Source organism: Lucilia sericata, unplaced genomic scaffold, assembly GCF_015586225.1.
Source record: "Lucilia sericata isolate MDLA Ls3-8-SP2 unplaced genomic scaffold, ASM1558622v1 Contig002126F_arrow, whole genome shotgun sequence".
Lineage (NCBI taxonomy): Eukaryota > Metazoa > Arthropoda > Insecta > Diptera > Calliphoridae > Lucilia > Lucilia sericata.
The window spans coordinates 1-17,589 of record NW_023995972.1 but is presented as its reverse complement, the minus strand read 5'-3'; the positions used below and the strand labels follow the sequence as shown (position 1 = coordinate 17,589).

Here is a 17,589-nt window from a genome sequence, read left to right as displayed (position 1 = left end):
TTGTTAACTCAATTTTTCCAACTAACCAACATAACTCTAAATTTTTATTATAAAAAAACTAAACAGATTTAGTTACCAGACTTTCTTCATAATATTTAATATTAATAATATAAAACTCAAAAAAAAAAAAATCTTAAAATCCTTTAGGGCTAAACAATACAATTTGCCAAAAATCATAAATCTATATGTAAAACAACAATTACTTAACAACTTACATTCTATACGATAACCATTCAAATAAGAAAACTACTGGCCATGTTGCTTATACTAAACCTTGTACTAAAAGTTAAAATAATCACATGACATGTGTTAGTGTTCTCAAAGTAAATGTGTAAAAAGTATAAGTTTGGGTAAAAGTAGAGAAGAAGAAAAAAAAAAAACGGCATTTGCTATAAATAGTAACAGCTTTATGTTTTTAGCAAAGGACTACTGCTACTTCTACTATAAAAGCATGAGTGAAAAAAAATGAAACGGAAACGGAAGTGCGCTTATGGTATGAACATGTTAAGCAAAAAAAAAAAATCAACATTTTCCACTACACTCAAGTATTGCTGCGAAAATAAAAAAATAAAACCAAACAGATTTGATGTTATGATTTTTTGTTGCCAACATAAACTCATATGAAAATTTTTTATTGCAAATTTTGTTTTTCTTCCCTATATGTATGTTTTCTTTAGATTATTTTTCCCCTCATTTTGTTGTAGTTGATGTTGTTGTTGTTGCTTTTTGTTGCACATTAAACGTTAACATTTCGTCATATCGTTAAAAATGCAATTTGCTCGTTTTTAATGACAAGCAAGCAGCAGCAACAACAGCAAACTTAGAAGAAAATTAAAGAATAGGTACAAATACACTGAAAGATATTGTTTACAGTGGGTGACGAAATTGCAGCAAACCAAATTTTAGAGTAGACTATAGTCTGGACTAGTAGACTGTAGACTGGACTATAAAATACACTATAAAATAGACTATAATCTGGACCATAAAAAGACTATAGTATGGAATATAGAATAGACTATAGTCTGGACCATAGAATAGACTATTGTCTGGACTATAGAATGGACTATAGAACATATTATAGTTTGGACTATAGAATATACCATAGTCTGGTCAATAGAATAGACTATAGTCTGGACTATAGAATAGACTATAGTGTGGACTATAGAACAGACTATAGTTTGGACTATAGAATAGACTATAGTTTGGACTATAGAATAGACTATAGTCTAGACTATAGAAAAGACTATAATCTAGACTATAGAATAGACTATAGTCCGGACTATAGAATAGGCTATAGTCCGGACTATAGAATAGAATAGTCTAGACTATAGAATATACTGTAATCTGGACTATAGAATAGACTATAGTCTGGACTATAGAGTAGACTATAGTCTGGACTATAGAGTAGACTATAGTCTGGACTATAGACTAGACTATAGTCTGGACTATAGAATAGACTATAGTCTGGACTATAGAATAGACTATAGTCTGGACTATATAATAGACTATAGTCTGGACTACATAATAGACTGTAAACTGGACTATAGAATAGACTATAGTCTGGACTATAGAATAGACTATAGTCTGGACTATAGAATAGCCTAGAGTCTGGACTATAGAATAGACTATAGTCTGGACTATAGAATAGACTATAGTCTGGACTATAGAATACACTATAGTCTGGACTATAGAATAGACTATAGTCTGGACCATGGAATAGGCTATAGTCTGGACTATAGAATAGACTATAATCTGGACTATATAACAGACTATAGCCTGGACTATAGAATAGACTATAGTCTGGACTATAGAATAGACTATAGTCTGGACTATAGAATAGACTATAGTCTGGACTATAGAATAGACTATAGTCTGGACTATAGAATAGACTATAGTCTGGACTATAGAATAGACTATAGTCAGGACTATAGAATAGACTATAGTCTGGACTATAGAATAGACTATAGTCTGGACTATAGAATAGACTATAGTCTGGACTATAGAATAGACTATAGTCTGGACTATAGAATAGACTATAGTCTGGACTATAGAATAGACTATAGTCTGGACTATAGAATAGTCGGGACTATAGAATAGACTATAGTCTGGACTATAGAATAGACTATAGTCTGGACTATAGAATAGACTATAGTCTAGACTATAGAACAGACTATAGTCTAGACTATAGAACAGACTATAATCTAGACTATTGAATAGACTATAGTCTAGACTATAGAATAGACTATAGTCCGACCTATAGAATAGGCTATAGTCCGGACTATAAAATAGGCTATAGTCCGGACTATAAAATAGGCTATAGTCTAGACTATAGAATAGACTGTAATCTGGACTATAGAGTAGACTATAGTCTGGACTATAGAGTAGACTATAGTCTTTACTATAGAATAGACTATATTCTGGACTATAGAATAGACTATATTCTGGATTATAGAATATATTATAGTCTAGACTGTAGAATAGACTATAGTCTGGACTATGGAATATACTATAGTCTGAACTATAGAATAGACTATAGTCTAGACTATAGAATAGACTATAGTCTGGACTTGAAAATAGACTATAGTGTGGAATATAAAATAGACTATCGTCTGAACTATAGAATAAACTATAGTCTGGACTATACAATGTACTAAAGTTTGGACTATAGAATACAATATAGAAAAGACTATAGTCTGGACTATAGAATAGACTATAGTTTGGAGTATAAATTAGACTATGGTCTGGAATATAGAATATAGAAAATACTATAGTCTGGACTATAGAATAGACTATAGTGTGGACTGTAGAATAGACTATAGAACCTAACTATAGTTTGGACTATAGTCTGGACTATAGAATAGACTATAGTCTGGACTATAGAATAGACTATAGTCTGGACTATAGAATAGACTATAGTTTGGACTATAAAGTAGACTATAGTCTGGATTATAGAATAGACTATATAAAAGACTATAGTCTGGACTGTAGAATAGACTATAGTCTGGACTATAGAACCTAACTATAGTTTGGACTATAGTCTGAACTATAGAATAGACTATAGAAAAGACTATAGTCCGGACTATATAGTCTGGACTACAGAATAGACTATAGTCTGGACAATAGAATAGACTACAGAATAGACTATAGTCTGGACAATAGAATAGACTATAGTCGGGACTATAGAATAGACTATAGTCTGGACTATAGAATAGGCTATTGTTTGGACTATAAAATAGACGAAATAAGAAACTATAGTTTGGACTATAGAAGAGATTATAGTCTGGACTATAGTATGGGCTATTGTGTGGACTATTGAATAGCTATAGAATTGCTATAGAGTAGACTATGGTCTGAGCTATAGAATAGACTATTATCTGGACTATAGAATAGACTATAATCTGGACTATGGAATAGACTAGAGTCTGGACTATATAATAGACTATAGTTTGGTCTATAGTATAGGCTATAGTCTGGACTATAGAGTAGCCTATTGTTTGGACTATAGAATAGACTAAAGAATAAACTATAGTCTGGACTATAGAATGGACTTAGACTGCAGTCTTGGCTATAGCAAAGAATTTTATCTGAACTCTAACAATGCCTATTGTCTAGAATTTAAAATAATATCATGAGTATTTAAAACTATAGATTTTAAATGTAAAACGTTTTATGTGACATAATGACAAAACTAAATCCTTTAGTTTTTTTTGAAGAAAATTTAATCATATTTTTTAAAAATATTAAGTCTAACATTTCAACTATCTCTTTTTTTCTCTCTAAATAACTTGACAAACTGCTAACATATTTTTTTGTTTTAACTTAATGTCCTTTGGCATTTAGTTTATATTTTGTAATATGTTTTCTTTCTCTATTCTGCATATTTCCATAAAACAAATGACAATTTCTTCAACTTTAGTTTGAATGCAGCAAAACTGAAATCCATGAAATATTATATAGTTTTATTATTATGGAAATATTTTATTCCATTACAACTTTTAAAACACATACATATTTACTGACAATTTTCAGCAAAGACAGCAATAGAAAAGAAAACTAATCTTTCTGCATATGAATAGCAGTAAATGCTGACATTTGTTTTATCCTTTTAAGTCATAATTTGAGACATAAGAAGAAAAACCAAATAGGTTTTTTTTCGTTTTTTTTTAAAGTACAACTTGGCACTTAACAAACTCCTAAATTTTCTATACTAATCCTGGCTAAACATGTCTTTTGGAAAAACAATGAAAAAAACAGTCATTTTACACATATGACTACAGCTATTATTACTGGCTATAAAGTAATAGATTTTTTTGTTATAGTTTTTTCTCTTTATTTTGGCAAAAAGAAACACTCAACAACTCAGTACTTTGTACCAAGAATTGCATGTCCTTCATAATTTACCAAAAAAAAGGATCATTATAGCAACCAGCAGCATTATTATTACGAGTTGTACAAATTGTTTACATTATGAGTTCACAGTTTAAGAGGAAGCCAGGCAAGCAGGCTTGCTGGCAGATTCTGATTACTTACTGTTGACTATTTACTGTGAACAAAGTATTTTAAACTCTTACTGTGTTTTGGCATGTTGGCCAAAAGTACAAAAAAAAAAAAAAAAATTATAAATATTAAGTATAATAAAAAGAAGCTTATAACATTAATGACAGGCCAATAAATGCTAATGACATTAAGTTGTAGATAAATTATTTAACACAAAATAAAAACTGTAAAAAAAAGGAAAATTAAAAGAAAAAGCCATGTTAAAAAGGTTTTATAGTAATTAAATGTAATTTTCCTTTTTAAAACAACATAATATGATTTTTTTCAAGTAAAAATTTTTGGGGGGGATTTTGGGTATTTTCTGTTATTTTTTGGGAATTTAAAAATAACCCTTAAAATTTGCTCGTTTATGTAAAATAATTGTTTTAATATCATTCTTGTTAGTTTTTATGTAATTTTGCATATAAAAATTTTCGGGGATTTTGGAAATTTTTCAAATAGTTTTTGGGAATTGTTAAAAGTCTCATAATATATCAAATTTATTGTTAAAAATGTTATTTAAAACATTTTATTTAAGAATTTTAAACATTTTGTATAAAATTTTAGAAATTTTCTGGGATTTTGGAAATTTTTCTAATAGTTTTTGGGAATTCTTAGGAATTTCTTAATATAAACTATTTATTTATAAAAATTCTATTTCAAAACTTTTGTAAACCAAATTTTATACATTTCAAATTAAATCCTTGAAATTTTCCGCGATTTTGGAAATTTCTACAAAAATGGAATTTTGTATATTTTTAAATTATATTTGGGAATTGGAAAAGTATTGAGAAATTTGGCAACAAAATATGAATGTTTATAAGTGCTATAAGTATTTTTAAGATTTTCATAATTTTTTATTAAAATTTTCCCTTTCCCCTTACAAAAAAATTTGTCCCAGTATTTTGCAAATTTAAGAAAAATTTTAGGGAATTTTTGGAAAAAAATTTAAAACTAGAAAGTTTTTAACATAAATTGTTAAAATAAATGAAATACAAAGCACTTTTAGTGAAAATTGTACTTTCCCCACATTATAAATATTTTCCCTTTTTAATGATTTTCCAAACATTTTGGGAATTAACAAAATTTGTGCATTTTTTACATATAATTTCAATAAAAATCATTAAAGGGAAAAGAATTAGACTAAAATTCGTTGAAAATTAACAAATTTCCCTTTTTTAACCATTTTTGGGATTTTGGAAATTTTAAATTTTTTTTTTGGGAATTTGAAAAAAGTTGCATTATTTGTTAAAATACTAAATTTTTTGAAAATTATCACTTCCCCAGTTTATAAAATGATCCATTTTGTAGTGATTTTGCACACAAAATTTGGGGGATTTGAAAAACTTGTGAATGCTTTGCATATAATTAGCAAAAATATCATCAAAATTAAAGGAATTATGCTCATTTGCGTTGAAAATTAACAAATTCACCTTTTTTTAAAATTTCTGGGATTTTGGAAATTTTTAACATTTTTTTGGGAATTTGAAAAAAATGCATTATTTGTTAAAATATGCTAATATTTGCTTAAAAATTTGTATTTAGTGAAAATTACCACTTCCCCAGTTTATAAAATGATCCATTTTTTAGTGATTTTGCACATAAAATTTCGGGGATTTGAAAAACTTGTGGATATTTTACTATAATTAGCATAAAAATCATCAAAATGACGAGAATTATGCTCAATTGCGTTGAAAATTAACAAATTACCCTTTTTTCTTAACCATTTGTGGGATTTTGGAAATTTGTAAAAATAATTGGGAATTTGAAAAAAATTGCATTATATGTTGAAATAGGGTAATATTTATCTAAAAATACACATTCAGTGAAAATTACCATTTCCCCAGTTTTTAAAATCATCCATTTTGTAGTGATTTTGCACAACAAATTTCCGGGATTTCAGAAATTGTTAATATTTTGCATACAATTATAACAAAAATCATCAAAATGAAAAGGATTATACTCAATTGTGTTGGAAATTAAAAAATTTTCCTTTTTTAATCAATTCTGGATTTTTGAAAAATTTTCAAATTTTTTTGGGAATTTGAAAAAATTGCATTATTCCTTGAAATATGCTTTAATATACTTAAACAAATATATTTAGTGAAGACTCTGCTCTCCAAAATTGCTTAAAAACTCACCTGGAAATTCCTGTGGTATCATTACACCCTTTTTTCGATTAGCCGCTGTAGTCTTACTATTATGACCATGATAAATATGACGTTGACGCACCAGTCGATATAGTAAAAATAGTTCACCCTGTTCCTCCTCATGTTGGCCATTATGATTGGCATTATCATTTGTCTGATTACCCTCCATAGGTAAAGTTTTACCTCCACTATTATTGCTACTATTGCTACCCAAAGTCTGGGATGAGGGATTAGCATTTACTCCAACACCCATACCCGAAGAGGTACTTGAAGAAGAGGTTCCCGTATTGCTATTCGAATTAGAACTCAACATATTTGCATCGTTGGATGAAGAGGTAGCTGGAGCCGTATTTTTAGCACTCGTTGATGAGTTTGAGGTGGCGGTGGATGAATTATTGGATGAAGAAGATTGTAGGGTTTCATTGGAGAAAAGTGTTTTATAGGAAATGCGCACCACACGTGGAAGGGAATAGCGTTCCAAAAACTCTTCCACCTGCAAGGGTTCATTTTGAGACTGTAAATGAAAATAAAAAAGCCATTAATAATAACTGAAACAAACCACAGCTATTGCATCCTTACTCACCTCGTTACTATTTTTCGAAGTTTTACTATCACCCGTAGAATAATCACCCATACCGCCTGTCAGCAAACCCTGACCACAAGGTCCTCCTGTTAAAAGACCTCCACTACCTGTCCCACCACTATAACCATGACGCATACGTCGTTGCAGTCTCTGTTTCAATTCGATTTCATTACGTCTTGCCAAGCGGGCATTTTCAAAATCCGCCACCGAAAACATATTCGAACTGGTATCGTGTGAATTAAATCTGCGCAATTTCGCCTTACGACCCTCGGCCAAATGATGCAGTCCCCGCTGAGAGTGTGGATGATGGACAGCGGCGCCTGCGTGTGGCCCTAAAAAGGGTCCTGTGTGTTTACTGCTGGTGGTGACGTTCGATGAACTTATGGCATTGGCACTACAGCCGCCGCCTACAGCACCAGTGTTACCATTGCTGGCCATTAAATAGAAAACAGGATTTGTATTTGTTGAGGTATTGTTAGTAGCACTTACACAACCCGAGCTGTTGCCATGTTGTTTGGCATTGTAGTGATGGTGATTATTGTGATGGTGATGATTCGTGGCATTCGCTGGAGTGTGACCGGCGGCCGAACCATTTAGATTGTTGGCTGGTGAATTAGCTGGATGGAGAGAAAAAAGGGTAAATGGGAATTATTTGAATGATAATTGATTAGCACAGGTACTTTTTTCGATTTTTGTAGAAATAGACTTTTTAATGAGAACTAAGTAAACTAAAAAAGAACTATAACTAAATTATAACTGAACTAGAAACTAGAACTGAACTAGAACTGAACTAGAACTGAACTAGAACTGAACTAGAACTGAACTAGAACTGAACTAGAACTGAACTAGAACTGAACTAGAACTGAACTAGAACTAACTAGAACTGAACTAGAACTGAACTAGAACTGAACTAGAACTGAACTAGAACTGAACTAGAACTGAACTAGAACTGAACTAGAACTGAACTAGAACTGAACTAGAACTGAACTAGAACTGAACTAGAACTGAACTAGAACTGAACTAGAACTGAACTAGAACTGAACTAGAACTGAACTAGAACTGAACTAGAACTGAACTAGAACTGAACTAGAACTGAACTAGAACTGAACTAGAACTGAACTAGAACTGAACTAGAACTGAACTAGACCTGAACTAGAACTGAACTAGAACTGAACTAGAACTGAACTAGAACTGAACTAGAACTAAACTAGAACTGAACTAAAACTGAACTAGAACTGAACTAGAACTGAACTAGAACTGAACTAGAACTGAACTAGAACTGAACTAGAACTGAACTAGAACTGAACTAGAACTGAACTAGAACTGAACTAGAACTGAACTAGAACTGAACATAGAACTGAACTAGAACTGAACTAGAACTGAACTAGAACTGAACTAGAACTGAACTAGAACTGAACTAGAACTGAACTAGAACTGAACTAGAACTGAACTAGAACTGAACTAGAACTGAACTAGAACTGAACTAGAACTGAACTAGAACTGAACTAGAACTGAACTAGAACTGAACTAGAACTGAACTAGAACTGAACTAGAACTGAACTAGAACTGAACTAGAACTGAACTAGAACTGAACTAGAACTGAACTAGAACTGAACTAGAACTGAACTAGAACTGAACTAGAACTGAACTAGAACTGAACTAGAACTGAACTAGAACTGAACTAGACCTGAACTAGAACTGAACTAGAACTGAACTAGAACTGAACTAGAACTGAACTAAAACTGAACTAGAACTGAACTAGAACTGAACTAGAACTGAACTAGAACTGAACTAGAACTGAACTAGAACTGAACTAGAACTGAACTAGAACTGAACTAGAACTGAACTAGAACTGAACTAGAACTGAACTAGAACTGAACTAGAACTGAACTAGAACTGAACTAGAACTGAACTAGAACTGAACTAGAACTGAACTAGAACTGAACTAGAACTGAACTAGAACTGAACTAGAACTGAACTAGAACTGAACTAGAACTGAACTAGAACTGAACTAGAACTGAACTAGAACTGAACTAGAACTGAACTAGAACTGAACTAGAACTGAACTAGAACTGAACTAGAACTGAACTAGAACTGAACTAGACCTGAACTAGAACTGAACTAGAACTGAACTAGAACTGAACTAGAACTGAACTAGAACTAAACTAGAACTGAACTAAAACTGAACTAGAACTGAACTAGAACTGAACTAGAACTGAACTAGAACTGAACTAGAACTGAACTAGAACTGAACTAGAACTGAACTAGAACTGAACTAGAACTGAACTAGAACTGAACTAGAACTGAACTAGAACTGAACTAGAACTGAACTAGAACTGAACTAGAACTGAACTAGAACTGAACTAGACTGAACTAGAACTGAACTAGAACTGAACTAGAACTGAACTAGAACTGAACTAGAACTGAACTAGAACTGAACTAGAACTGAACTAGAACTGAACTAGAACTGAACTAAACTGAACTAGAACTGAACTAGAACTGAACTAGAACTGAACTAGAACTGAACTAGAACTGAACTAGAACTGAACTAGAACTGAACTAGAACTGAACTAGAACTGAACTAGAACTGAACTAGAACTGAACTAGAACTGAACTAGAACTGAACTAGAACTGAACTAGAACTGAACTAGAACTAGAACTAGAACTGAACTAGAACTGAACTAGAACTGAACTAGAACTGAACTAGAACTGAACTAGAACTGAACTAGAACTGAACTAGAACTGAACTAGAACTGAACTAGAACTGAACTAGAACTGAACTAGAACTGAACTAGAACTGAACTAGAACTGAACTAGAACTGAACTAGAACTGAACTAGAACTGAACTAGAACTGAACTAGAACTGAACTAGAATGAACTAGAATTGAACTAGAACTGAACTAGAACTGAACTAGAACTGAACTAGAACTGAACTAGAACTGAACTAGAACTGAACTAGAACTGAACTAGAACTGAACTAGAACTGAACTAGAACTGAACTAGAACTGAACTAGAACTGAACTAGAACTGAACTAGAACTGAACTAGAACTGAACTAGAACTGAACTAGAACTGAACTAGAACTGAACTAGAACTGAACTAGAACTGAACTAGAACTGAACTAGAACTGAACTAGAACTGAACTAGAACTGAACTAGAACTGAACTAGAAATTAACTAGAAATTAACTAGAACTGAACTAGAACTGAACTAGAACTGAACTAGAACTGAACTAGAACTGAACTAGAACTGAACTAGAACTGAACTAGAACTGAACTAGAACTGAACTAGAACTGAACTAGAGCTGAACTAGAACTGACCTAGAACTGAACTAGAACTGAACTAGAACTGAACTAGAACGGAACTAGAAACTGAACTAGAACTGAACTAGAACTGAACTAGAACTGAACTAGAACTGAACTAGAACTGAACTAGAGCTGAACCTAGAACTGAACTAGAACTGAACTAGAACTGAAACTAGAATGAACTAGAACTGAACTAGAACTGAACTAGAACTGAACTAGAATGAATAGAACTGAACTAGAACTGAACTAGAAATGAACTAGAACTGAACTGGAACTGAACTAGAACTGAACTAGAACTGAACTAGAACCTGACTAGAACTGAACTAGAACTGAACTAGAACCTGAACTAGAACTGAACTAGTACTGAACTAGAACTGAACTAGAACTGAACTAGAACTGAACTAGGAACTGAACTAGAACTGAACTAGAACTGAACTAGAACTGAACTAGAACTGAACTAGAACTGAACTAGAAACTGAACTAGACATGAACTCGAACTGAACTAGAACTGAACTAGAACCTGAACTAGAACTGAACTAGAACAGGGCCCATATTATGGCATACGATATCGATCGAATTCTCCATTTAGATTCTATTGAAATTTCGATCGATATCGAATGCCGTAATTTGGACCCAGAATTTGAACTGAACTAGAACTGAAAAATTTTTGTATCAAAGTGTTATTTCTTAAAAAAGAAATGATTTCTAGAAATCTTTTTTAAATCATTTTTTTACAAAAGTTTTTATCGACAGAAAAAATCACAAATTCCATTAATTTAAAAAATATGTGTTTTGTTTTCTATATTTGTTCACCAAAGTTTTTGTTAAAATAATCACAAATTTTTTTCGTATTTTGTACTTTAGATCTTTGTGTCACAAAAATTATACGCACTGATTTTCACAAAATAAACTTTTTGTTTGTAGAAAAATTTGATCACAATTTTTTTCACAAAATTTTTTCCGCAAAACATTTTTGACTGAACGATTTTTCACCAAAATTTGTTTACATTCTAAATAAAAATATTTTATTAAAATATCACTTTTTTCTAAGACAATCTTGAAATGTCCGTCTGTCCTTTTTTATGTCTGTCTGTCCATCTGGTGAAAAAACGACAGCGTTTAATTCTTGGTTGGGTATTGAAAGTGTGCCATATCGGTCTACGATTTTATTTTGTTACCCTAGAAACTTACTTTCATGCTCATAGCTGTTCTGATGAAATTCGGTACAACAAGTTTTAGAGAAATTATAATTTCGTCACCAAATTTAATGTGAATCAACTCATAATATAATCTTTCCTGGTATTTCCCCTCTTAAAAATTACCTTTTGACAATCTTTAAAAAAATGATGAAATTAATATATATTTTTACAAAAATTGGCAACAACACTATTTGCAAGTTTGCTGCTGAAGAATATGAAATAGTTCTGCTTGCACACATTCTAGAACAAGTTTTGTTCTCTTTTAGAAATAAATTTTTAAATATTTTCTGAGTTGTTTAGAAATTCTTTAATGTTTTTTTCAAGCTCTTTTCACTGGTTGTAAGATATTCCTTTGGAACTAGTTTGCCATTTCACCGAACTTTCTATGTCGTTTAGAAATTCTTTAATAATTTTCTTTTACAAAGAACTATAGTCCCTTAAAAACTCTTTAGAAAGAACTTTCGAATCACAATAATCTTTTATAGAACGGCTTCTAGAAATAATGATAACATTACTAGTTGCAAGTTGGCCGTTGAAGAATCTTAATTGGTTCTGTTTGCACTCGTCCAAGCATCTGTATTCGTTCATCCGTTCGTTCGCTTGCACTCGTCATAGAACATTTTTTTTTAAGAAACAAATCTAAATGTTTTCGTTTTTTTAGAAATTCTTTAATAATTTTATCAATTCTATTATCAAATTCTTAATATATTAAGAATCTCTATAGATAGCGAAGTCGATTTAGCAATGTTCGTCTGTCTGTCTGTTCGTATATTTGATATCTTCGACATTTTTATATATGATAGCGAATTTGGTAATGCCCGTCAGTTTATCTGCTCACTTGTCTGTCTGTCCGTATACTTATTTGTTAAAAACTATTTGCTTTAGACCTTTAATATTCAAAGTCCCTATTACTAGCGAAGTCAATTTAGAAAAGTCCGTCTGTTTATCTGTTCACAAGTGTGTCTGTCCGATTTAGCTATGTCCGTCCGTCTGTCTGTCCGTATAATTGTCAAAAACAATTTTCTTGAGACCCTTGATATCTTCGGCATTTTCTATATTTGTTAAAAACGATGTCGATTTAGCAATGTCCCTCTGATTTAGTCTGCCCATCCGTCCGTATGTACATATGTATGTTAAACAAAATTTCTTCAGACCCTTGATATCTTCGGCATTGTCTGTCTATACATGTATTGAGAATCCCTATATATAGCGAAGTCGATTTAGCAATGTCCGTCTGTCTATCTGTCCGTATATTTGTCAAAAACAATTTTCTTGAGACCCTTGATAACTTCGGCATTTTCTATATCTGTATTTAGAATCCCTATATGAGAATGAAATGTCGATTTAGCAATGTCCGTCTGTCTGTACCTCTGTCTGTCCATATATTTGTTAAAAACAATTGTTCAGAATCCCTACAGATAGCGAAGTCGATTTAGCAAAGTCCGTACGATTTTGTCTGCCCATCTGTCTGTCGGTATATATGTTAAAAGGAATTTTCTTCAGACCCTTGATATCTTCGGAATTGTATTCAGAATCCCTATAGATAGCGTTGTCGATTTAGCAATGTCCGTCTGTTTGTCTGTTCACAAGTGTGTCTGTCCGATATAGCAATGTCCGTCTGTCTATCTGTCCGTATATTTATCAAAAACTATTTTCTTCAGACTCTTGATATCTTCGTCATTTTCTACATGTGTATTCAGAATCCCCATAAAGAGCGATGTCGATTTAGCAATGTCCGTCTGTTTGTACCTCTGTCTGTCCGTATATATGTTAAAAACAATTATTCAGAAGTCAATTTAGCCATTCCCTCTGTCTGTCTATCCGTCCATCCATCTATCTGTCCGTATACTTCTTATTTGTTCAGAAGAATTTTTTACAGAATCAAGATATCTTCGGGATTCAACTATTCAATAATTTTATCAGATATGCATTCTAGAAGTTTGCTTCTTAAATTCTACAAAATTGGACATCGATTTAGCGATTCCCTCTGTCTGTCTGTCCGTATATTTGTTTAAAACAATTTTCTACAGAACCATGATATCTTCGGGATTCAAACCAGAATCCCTATAGATAACAAAGTTAATTTAGCGATTCTCTCTGTCTGTCCATCCATCTGTCTGTCCGTATACTTATTTGTTCAAAATAATTTTCTATAGAACCAAGATATCTTCGGGTTTCAAATCTTCAATAATTTTATCACATATGCATATTTAATTCTACAAAATCGGACGTCGATTTAGCGATTCTCTCTGTCTGTCTATCCGTCCATTCGTCTGTCTGTCCGTATATTTGTTGAAAACAATTTTCTACAGAACCATGAATCTTTGTGATTCAAACCAGAATCCCTATAGATAACAAAGTCAATTTAGCGATTCCCTCTATCTGTCTATCCATCCATCCATCCATCCATCCATCTGTCTGTCCGCAGATTGTTCAGAACCAAGATATCTTCGGGACTCAAATCTTCAATAATTTTATCAGATATGTATTCTAGAAGTTTGTTTCTTAAATTCTATAAAATCGGACATCGATTTAGCGATTCCCTCTGTGTGTTTCGCTGTCTGTCTATCCATCCATCCGTCTGTCTGTCTGTATATTTGTTCAAAACTATTTTCTACAAAACCATGATATCTTCGGGATTCATCTCTTCAATAATTTTATCAGACATGTATTATAGAAGTTTGCTTCTTAAATTCTATAAAATCGGACATCGATTTAGCGATTCCTTCTGTCTGTTTCTCTGTTTAATCAAAAATTTATTTCTAGTTAGTAATAATTTTTGTTTGTATCAAATTAAATTTTATTAAATTTTAATTTTTAAGGAAATCATGTTTTTAACGAATTTAGACACGCACTGGTTTAGATTTGAGATTTCTGTTAGAGATTTCGTAAATTTAACACAATTTCTATAAATTTTTTTCAAAAAAAATTTCTTTAATTTGTAATAAAATTTATAAAACTTTTATAATTTTTTAATATTTCACATCATCTTATTTGAAAACTTTTATCACCTTTTATCGCTTTATTATAGTTTATATTGAAAAATTCATTTAATTTTTTTTTTTTTTTTAATATTTCAAAGACTGTCGCTAACGCCTGCAGTTGTTACACATTGATTGAAGCACTTTTTAGTTTAGTTTACTTTTATTTGTGATTTTTTATACTTTCGTTTAAAATTAAGGGTGGGCAGTGATTTTGATTTAATATTTAGAGGTTTTTTTTTAAGGGTGGAACTTTTTATAACATTTGCTTTGACTTTATTAACTATAAAACGCACTCGTTAACAATATTTGCTATTTACACTAGTAGTTGCACATGTTTTGCACATATTTGCACAGAGTTGCAAACTTTTGCCAAACATTTGCACACATTTGCACACATTTGCCAACTTTTGCCTATAATGAAGAATTTGGTTGCTTTAACACGCACAAATTACACTTAATGATGAAATTTTCGTAAATTTCTACAGGGGACTTTTTAATTTCCTGCTCTTTTCTAACACAAAAAAAGCTCTTAGTAACCGTTATTTTGTAACACTCTTGATGAGCTCTCTCTCTCTTGCACTCTCTTGCACTCTCTCTCTGTTAAAAATGTTCGTATTTTACCAGAGAGTAAGTTCAAAAAAACTCACCACTATTTGTTGTAGTTGTAGCTCCATTATTGCTAGATGATAATAATGATGTTGCTGGTATTAATGATGATGATGATGATGGATTTGTTGCTGCTGCTGCGGTTGACGTTGTTGTATTGTTGCTGATTGCTGCTGTAGCTGCAGTTAAAGCTGTTGTTGCTGTTCCACAGTTATTACTTGATGTATTAGAGGCTTGATGTTGTTGCTGTTGTTGTTGTTGTTGTATTGCTGTAGTTGTTGTTGTTGCTGTTGGCGTTGCCATATGAGGACTACTTTTGATTAACCAATTTGCCAAATGTCTTTGACGTTCAAATTCAATATTTGTGCGTTGCATTTCAGCCAATTTTAAAGCATCCGTCATAATTTAGTTTCTTGTATAAGAAAAAGTTCCCCAAAAATCACTTTTAACCTTTTTTTTTTTTGCAATTCTTTTCTTCCTTTTATGAGATCACAGTTTTATTATTAAACTTTTAACAAAAAAAACTTAAATAAATTCTTGTTTTGTTTTCTTCTTTTAAATTTCATATACAACTTTTTGCTTGTAACTCAAAGTAAAGCTTTAATAATTTTGAAATTTTTTTATTTTTATATAAAAAATTGCTTTTTCGTTTTAACATTATTAATAAATATTTGCGTAATTTTTTTCTGTTTGCTTGCTTCTATTTGGGAAAAAAAAAATCTTTAATTTTTTTTTTTGTTTTATTTCCAGTTGTATTTAATTTTTTGTATGTATTTTATTTCTTGTATTCATGTATTTTTTCGTTATTTTTTTTTTATATATATATGCGAAATAAAAAAACTGAAAATTTTTTTTAAACAATGACGGAACTACTACAGCAACGTCGTCTTTACACAACGCGCGCGTTTTCTTAAACTGTAATGAGTTGAATTTCAGGTTTACTTCTGCTGCTGGTTGTCTAAAACAGTTGTTCTATTAACGGGCAACAGCAAGAGCGCTGCATATGTGATATCTCTTTTTTATTTTTGTTGCCGGAGAGCACCCGCACACAGCTGTGTTCTCGAAGAGAGAACGATTTTAATAGCACGTTTTGAGAGCTAAAAATACATAAAAAAATAAAGAAACAGTTGATTTTTTTTTGTTCAATATCAGAAGAGTAAATAGGAAATTTTCATGTTTATGAGCTTTAACAAGAAAATGTGTATAATTTGTTTAGGGAGTTGCCAGTAGATGGGGAAGACAAATCCCAGAGTTTTACCCTAGACAAATGTTTCTGCACAACTTTTCATAGAAAATTTCATCAGAAAATTTGACGGGAATTTCAGCATATGTTACTTAGGTAAGTTAATGAGAGTTGCAGCAATTTTTATGTAGGAAAGTCGATGAGAATTGCTGCAACTTGTAAAAAGAAAAGATGATGATAATTGCTTCAACTTTTCTATACAAATGATGATGAGAATTGCTGCAACTTTTCTATAGTAAAAATGTTGAGAATTGCTGCAACCTTTCTATAGAAAATATGAAGAGAATTGCTGCAACTTTTATATAGAAAAGATGATTAGAATTCTGTAGGAAAGTTGATGAGAATTACTTCAACTTTTCTATACAAATGATGATGAGAATTACTTCAACTTTTATAGTAAAAATGTTGAGAATTGCTGCAACTTTTCTATAGAAAATATGATGAGAATTGCTGCAACTTTTATATAGAAAAGATGTTGAGAATACTTTTAACTTTTTTATAGGAAAAGTGATGAGAATTGCTTCAACTTTACTATAGGAAAGATGATAATAGTTGTTTCAACTATTCTATAGAAAAGATGATGAGAATTGCTTCAAAAAGAAAAACATAAAAAAAAGAAAACTTTCTACAGAAAATGATGAGAATTGCTTCAATTTGTCTATAAAAATGATAAATTGCTTATACTTTTCTATAGAAGAAGTAATGAGAATTGCTTAAACTTTTCTATAGAAAAATGATGAGAATTGCTTGAACTTTTCTACAGAAAAGATGATGAGAATTGCTTCACCATTTCTATAAAAATATATGAGAATTGCTTAAACTTTTCTATAGAATAAGTAATGAGAATTGCTTCAACTTTCCTATAAAAAAGAAAAGCAAAACTTTGAGCAAATTTTCGGAGCAAAAGTTGTTCAAACTTTGAAAAAATTTTCTAAAGAAAAGTTGTAGAAACTTTGAGCAAATTTCCTAAAGAAAAGTTGTTGAA

At 31.3% G+C, this 17,589-nt stretch overlaps 1 protein-coding gene across 1 annotated transcript in view; it reads right to left on the bottom strand.

Moving 5' to 3' along the window:
- LOC119613446 overlaps positions 1-16,073 on the bottom strand; it is a 36,310-nt gene extending 20,237 nt beyond the window's left edge. The window contains exons 1-3 of the mRNA XM_037969459.1: positions 15,403-16,073; positions 7,270-7,886; positions 6,678-7,200 (exon numbers count right to left, since the gene is read on the bottom strand). Of these exons, the coding sequence (XP_037825387.1) occupies positions 6,678-7,200; positions 7,270-7,886; positions 15,403-15,763 (1,501 nt within the window). The 5' untranslated portion in view covers positions 15,764-16,073. The remainder of the gene's footprint in view (positions 1-6,677; positions 7,201-7,269; positions 7,887-15,402) is intronic.
- Between the last annotated feature and the right edge of the window lie 1,516 nt (positions 16,074-17,589).